Raw genomic sequence first — 7,154 nt, 5'->3', positions numbered from 1 at the left:
CTACACCTGCAACACCAAGCCAAGACCGAATAGTCTTCCACAACAAACCAATGTATCACAATGAAGAAATAAATGAGTTGTCGATTCGTCATGATCACACCCAGCTATACAACTAGCTGCCTCGGCATTAAGCAAGCCACGCCTAACAAGAGTAAGCTTAGTTGGTAACCTGTCCCACAACAAACGCCAAGCAAAAATGAAAACCTTCAGAGGGACCTGTTCGTGCCACACAAGATCGTTCATCCGAACATCTGGAGGGTCGGATTGAGCAGTTAGAATGTAATAAGCACCGCTCACAGTGTAGCCCCCACGAATGTCCAGGTCCCATTGCCACCTGTCTAGAACATCAGTCTGCAAAACAACATTAGCAACAAAAAGACTACACTCCACTACCAACTCCTCCTCCCACGCCCAAAGTCTCCTCCGCCAACTCCACGCCTCACCACCTACCTCCCAACCAAGACCACACATATCAGCCACCGTACTCAATTTATTATTCGCTAAATCAAATAAGCGACTAAACCGAATACTTAAAGGTACATCACTTAACCACCTATCGTACTAAAAGAAAGTGCTAGAACCATCTCCCATGCGTTCCGACACCCGTTCAGCAAACCAACCCCCATCAACATCACCTAACCCGTCCCTAATCTTCACTAAATCCTTCCACCAACAAGAACCACTCCGACCCCGTCCTCCAACCTCCCTGCCTCCTCAACGTAACGTGCCACCAACACCCTATACCAAAACCCCTCCCTATCCACCAACATCCGCCAACACCATTTGCCTAGTAAAGCACAATTAAACTCCCTCACCCCCAACCCTCCATAATCCTTACGTAAACATATAGAGCTCCAAGCAACCCAGGAAATTTTCCTGTTCTCCTCACTCCCTCCCCACAAAAATTTATTAAAAATAGATTCAATGATAGAAATGATACCTGACGAAGCTTTGAAGAAGGAAAGAGCATAGACAAGCAGAGAGGTCAAGACAGAAAAATATTTTTCTTATGATTTAACTTATGCCCATAATATTTAATGAAGCTGTAATCTTTTTCTATGGTCGAACTTATACCCAAAACATCTAATTTTTTTTTTGTACACCCAAAACATCTAATTAAGTTGTAACTTTTGCTAGTCTAAATATATTAACTTTTATTTTTAGTCCTTGAAAAATTTCGTTCAAACTTTGGTTACTTCAGTTATACTTTTTTTCAAAAGTTCATGATGAATTTATTTATATTGATAAAGGTTAAATATCTTTATTTCCCCTTCAAAAAAAAATTTAAAACTTTTGCCACACAAAATTTTTAAGTTATTAATTTTTTTTTTTGTGGTCAGGATTCAAACCTCAAACCTTGCGTATATTACCAAGGAAGAATTGGAAGGAGCTGTGGCTAGAAACAGACTCCCAACTGGTGGTGCTATCTTTAAAGGATGCCTCCATTGTTCGTCTAACATCTAGGATATTACTAGGAATATGAATTTTTTTGTCAGTTGTGTATATAGGGAAGAGAACACTTGTGCAGATGGGTTACCCAATCTAAGACTATATCTTTCTTCACATGCTTGGTTCCCCTCCATCATTGACTGTATTAGCACAAACTATGTTCGGAATAGACTTGGTCTTCCTAATTTTATGTTCATTTTTTGATGAAAAGGTGTAGACTTAGTTCCTTTTTTTGTACACTTTTCTTTGCTTTAATGGTTACATCACCTTTTGCTAAATATAGTTTTTTTTTTTCAAGTTATTTTTAAGTGGATGATATCAAGTTTTTGTTCTTTTTAATTCAAATATTTCCGTTTTATCAAAAATTCTTTTTATTTTCTCTTGTATCAAACTAATCAATAATCGCTCGTTTTCGCTTTCTTTTCTCTATCTTTCTTTTATCAATCAAACAAAGTGTAAAGGGAGCTGAGAAACTTTTTTTTTTTGAGGGAAAACTTTTTTATTTTTTAACAATCAACATATTATTAAGCCAACACAGTCCTCGCAAGGAGAGAAAGACCGGGAAAAAAAGAAAACAAAACAGGCCCTGAACATGTAACACATCAAGTAAACGAAAACCAAACTAAAACACCAAAAGAAAAAACTACATAACCACCAATAGGCTTAATGCACGCCAAGATAGAAGAACAACATAGGGCACATCTTAGGCACACAAACCTCAGCAAACTGCCTAGCCGAAAACTCCAAAAAAAACCAACCAGAGCCAACACTCCCGAATCAACCACCAAAGCAAAAACGAGGGTTCCAACACCACTCATAAAACAAGCACGTCACAATTTCCAATCTAGTCATACTCCTTTGTCACAAATCACTTTAATTCGATCCACTATCTCATCCACCTCAATGATCTTATTATTAAAAATCCAATTATTTTGCGTCTTCCAAATCGCCCAAACAACCTCATGCCAAATCAACAACGGCCCTCGTCTAAGCTTATTTGATCTCACCTCTTTAGACCAACAAATTGTATGAATGAAAAAAATTGATGGGGTGATAAAATTAAAATTTAACCACTTCATCATTGATAAATGCTCAAAAGTAACATATTTTCTGTGTTAATCTAGGCATTTTAGTGACTTGTTCTGCAAGTTATCTAAGGAAAAGCAACCAAATTGTGTTCTTTTACCATTTATGCTTTACATGCCTGAATTCTTCCCTTTTATGCAGGAAATGACAAGCAAGGAACAAAAAAGAGGCTCATGATACAAAGAGCAGTGCGCTTAAGCGTCCTCAGCACGCTTAAGCGTACACAATGTCGAGAGAAACCTTTTGTACGCTGTTGGTACGCTTCCAGCACGCTTCACAGATTCAAGCAGCACGCTTAAGTGTGCAAGTTCCAGTAGCCAAATTTCCTGTACGCTATCAGCATGCTTGTGGTGCGCTTATCAAAGATTCAACTGGCACGCTTAAGAGACCTCGTACGCTAACTGCACGCTTCCAGAACACTTGAGCGAACTGCTTCAAGATGCAAGTGGATAAGGCACACGTGGCTGTTCCCAATTGGCCAACGGAAGATTTCCAGGAGGCACACTTAAGCAATGCCTGGACGCTTAAGCGTGTAGGCATGAATTCTGCCCAACTTAAAGAGTTTTCTATTCTCTTTCTTATCACTTACTGTTTATTAGATATTTTCTGGTTTTTAGAGAGAGAATATGGCATTTTCTAGAGAGAAACACAAAGCAAGGTAGTTTGGAGTAGATTCAACCCAAGATTTGTTGAGACATCATGGATCTAGGCATTGAATCTTCATCTTTTCTTCATCCTTTGCAAAGCTATCATAGACATATGTAGCTACATCTACCCTTGTAGGTTTTGAGGTATTCAAACAAGCTATTATGCAATCTTTTGATCTTTTAATATATGGTTCTAGCTTATTTATTCAATTTTGTTTTTATTCTTGTGTTTAATGTTTTATTGAGATTCAAAATGATACTGACAAATACTTTTGGATTTAAGAAATAGAATAACAATCTATCTTAAGTTATCACTCTAGACATAGATGTTAATATTTGATAATCACTTTTAATCTATAACTTAATGCTTTTCGGTCATTTAATCGGTTGGGAAATCGTCGATTAAACGATCCGAACGACTTTGTGATTGTTTTGATGTTTGGGAAATTGACATTTAAACAATCCCGTAGAAATAACGATATCATTTGGACATGAATGATATTGTCTAGTGATTGTGATAATATCGTTTAAAAAGCTAGAATCCGTTAATTGATCAAGAGATTGCAGCTGTTACACTTGGTTGATATCTCTGACCCCAAGCGAAATAGCCCTATCTCTTCTCGTTTTACTTTTATATCGAATAGAAAAATAGTTTTACACAAACAAACACTTTATACCCAAACACTTAATATGATAAATATTGTGAAAATGCTTATGAAATACGCAACTCCCTATGGAAACGATCCTATATTATACTCACATGTAAATAGTTTTATCACATGTAAAAATCTTACATAAATCATCTCCCTCCAAACATTAGAGATCATCTCTCAATGTAGGAATAGATGGATCACTGTTTCGTCTTCACACCCACAAAATACACAACACTTGGATTCTTCAACCCCCATGAGTTGTCCCCTGGCAAAGTTCACCTTTGTTCCTAGATTGGATCATCTCTCAATCTAGGAACAAAGCCCTCTCTACGCCAAAGGAACCTCCACCTCTCCCCCTCCAAGTTCCTTTGCCACAAATCTCCCACCATGCCATCTTGAGAAAGAGCTAAAGAAAAAAGGTGTGGAAAAGATTCCATTAATGGCCAACTAGTCACCAAAGCATCATTCCATAACAAGGTCTTCATTTCGTCACCCACCTTCCTAACCAACTCCCTATTAAACCACTGACCTACCTCCTTCAAATCCATAAATCTTTCCACCAACGGAAGCATAGAAAGGTCATGTCTCCGCCACCACCCTATTTCTAAAACTCACCATAGGCCCATATTTATCGTTTAGAACTGCCTTCCACAATGGCGGTTCATCATCAAGAAGTCGCCATCTCCAATTAGATAAGTTACTAACGTTAGCCAATTTAATGTCTCTCGCACCAACCCCCTCTACTTGTAGGTTGGAAAAACTTCCTCTACTTTACCCAACAAATATTCTTTCTCCTCTTAACACCTCCCCAAAGAAACCTTCTGTGGATACCCTCCACCTTTTTAATAACCTTACCTGGCATCTTTCAGACAGAGAGATAGAAAATTGGAACCGAGTTTCACAACGACTTTAAGAGGACAATGGACCTCCTGAACTAATATATTTATTCCCCCAAGAGTTTAGTTTAGCACTAATTCGTTCCAACATTGTTTCCCATGTTGACAAATTCCTCGAGTTTGCTCCAACCAGTAAACCCAAATACATAAAAAGAAGCTAAGCTACACTACAATTGAGAAATGTTGAAGTCATCCCAGAGAATTCCGTCGAAACATTCACACCCGTGAGGCAACTTTTATGAACCTTCACCTTTAAGCCCGACACCATCTCAACTAGGTTGGCACCCCACTAGAGCTCCCATCCTTTGCCGCCTACTTCATATATATTATTAAAAAAGGAAAAAATTACTATAAGAGGGGCCTAAACCCTCGAAACAATGCATAACGGGAAGAAAAACATCCGAAATCTTAGGGAAAACGATAATTAGGTAAGCCATCCTATCCCTAAAGAAGTTAAAAGCCAAAGAAGGTGGTAACACATCAAACCAAACGATGCCAGTCAAATCATGCCCATGAGAAGCCATTCGATCCGCACAACATTTTCCTTTATGATAAATATGAGAGCAGACAACAGTAATACCAAGTTGAAAACAGTTATGCAGGCGGTTCCGAAGACGGAAAGGAATCAAGTTCGAACTTTTGAATGCAATGACAGCACTAGAAGAATCACTCTCCAACCAAAGCTTTGATGAGTCATAAATAGTATTAATTATTACCTTATTTAGTTTAGTTTTATTTTAGATTTGATTTAGTTTTATTGCATTTTATTTTAGTTTAGAATATTTTACTTCAAATTGTCTTTTATTTTATTTTAGGAATAAATATATGGTGGAAGGTGCCTTGGAGCAAAAGAAAGAGGACCGGAGCAAAATACAGCGCAAGAATACGAAGATACGGGGCAAAAATACATTTCCCCTTACCAGAAGCTTGGCACGGCCCGTGCCAACATGTGGCACGGCCGTGCGCGATCCCAGGACCTGTTTTGCTGCTTTTCTTCAAGCCCAAGTTACCCTGTTGCAGCTTTACCGTTTTATCCTTTTAGTTGCTTAGTTTCTAAGTCGAATGTAAAGCTATAAATAGAGTAGCTCTCCACCATAAACAATCATCCTTTACTTTGTTTATTTCAAGTATTATTTTAATAAAAGTCTTTATTTTCCTTTTACTTTCCTTGCAATTTATTTTACCGTATTTCTCTCTTCTTCCTCCATGTCTACGATGAACATGAGTGAGTAGACTTCTTAGTCTTAGGATTATTGGGGAGTCTAATGACTCAATCCTAAACAAAACATGTCTAAACCCTAATTTCTATGTAACCCTAATTTCTAATCCAGATTCACCGTCTTAACGTGGATTAACAATTATCAAACTGTGGAAGCGAAAGCGGAGGGTTTGATAATCGTTAATCCATCATCCCAAACATCAATTCATAAAGCGAGAGCGGAGCTTTGATGTTGGAACAAGTGAATCTAGACAATAGTTGCAAAACAGTGAAATAGTCTTTGCAACTATTGAGACAAAGAGTAGTTTCAATCCTCTATGCATCTTCTAGTAATCATGTCAGTGAAATAGGCTTGGTTGCTAGAAGTAAACTCTCACCGGACTTTCATCGGAAAGGTGAGGGGCTAAGGGAAACCGGTCTTTAGAAATTAGTGTGTAAATCATGAAATTAGATGTTTAGGTTTTGTCTAGTGAAGGATTAGTTATTAAGATGAACCAATGATCCTAAGGCCCCATTATTATTATTGTTTTTACCTTCAGCAATCAAACCCTTTCTAATCAACTTTCTCTCCTCTAATCATTCATTAAAAGTTAATTAAATTGACCAACTCCCTAGCGGAACGATACTCTACTTACTACTATTACTTCGATAGGCCGTGCGCTTGCGGTTTGGCCCTATCAAGTTTTTGGCGCCGCTGCCGGGGAGTTAACTAATTTAATTAGCTTTTTCTTAGTGATTAGAATTCTCTCTTCTTCTTTCTCTTTTCTTTTTATTTTTAACTTTTTATTCTTTTCCTTCATCATTAACTTCTTGGAAAGCATAAAAATAATACCAAACATGGCTGAAAGACGTGCTCTTAAAGAATACGTGACTCCTTCAATGGAAGAGCCATATGCTATTATTGTGTATCCAACGGTTGAAGATGAAGATTTTGAAATTAAGCCTGCCCAACTTAAAATGGTGCAGCAAAATTATTTTTCGGGATCCCCCGATGAGGATCCCAATCTCCATATCTCAACTTTTTGGCGGCTCACCGTAACATATAAGAAAAACCAAGAAACCTTGAGACTACATCTCTTCCCTTTTTCTCTAAAAGATAAAGCTCTCAATTGGTTCCATTCCCTAAGAGTTGGTTCCATCACCTCATGGGACCAATTGAAGCGAGAATTTCTCATCCGTTTCCTTCCCCCATCAAGAATTGGCC

General features: G+C 37.9%; 1 protein-coding gene across 1 annotated transcript; it reads right to left on the bottom strand.

Annotated features, from left to right (window-relative positions):
• On the bottom strand, positions 1-471 carry LOC146935433 (uncharacterized). Its single transcript, XM_085749052.1, has one exon. It carries the CDS (start codon positions 469-471, stop codon positions 1-3), a length of 471 nt encoding a protein of 156 aa, XP_085605178.1.
• Positions 472-7,154: the final 6,683 nt, after the last annotated feature.

Source organism: Medicago sativa, chromosome 3 (genome assembly GCF_051527215.1).
Source record: "Medicago sativa cultivar Bolivia chromosome 3, Bolivia_mono, whole genome shotgun sequence".
In the NCBI taxonomy this organism is placed as follows: Eukaryota; Viridiplantae; Streptophyta; class Magnoliopsida; order Fabales; family Fabaceae; genus Medicago; species Medicago sativa.
Note: the sequence above shows the minus strand (reverse complement) of the source record. Positions and strands in the feature narration are given on the sequence as shown.

Bases quoted from the DNA above. Each gene is read 5' to 3' on its own strand.
- LOC146935433 (XM_085749052.1), bottom strand. From the start codon at position 471: ATGTGTGGTCTTGGTTGGGAGGTAGGTGGTGAGGCGTGGAGTTGGCGG.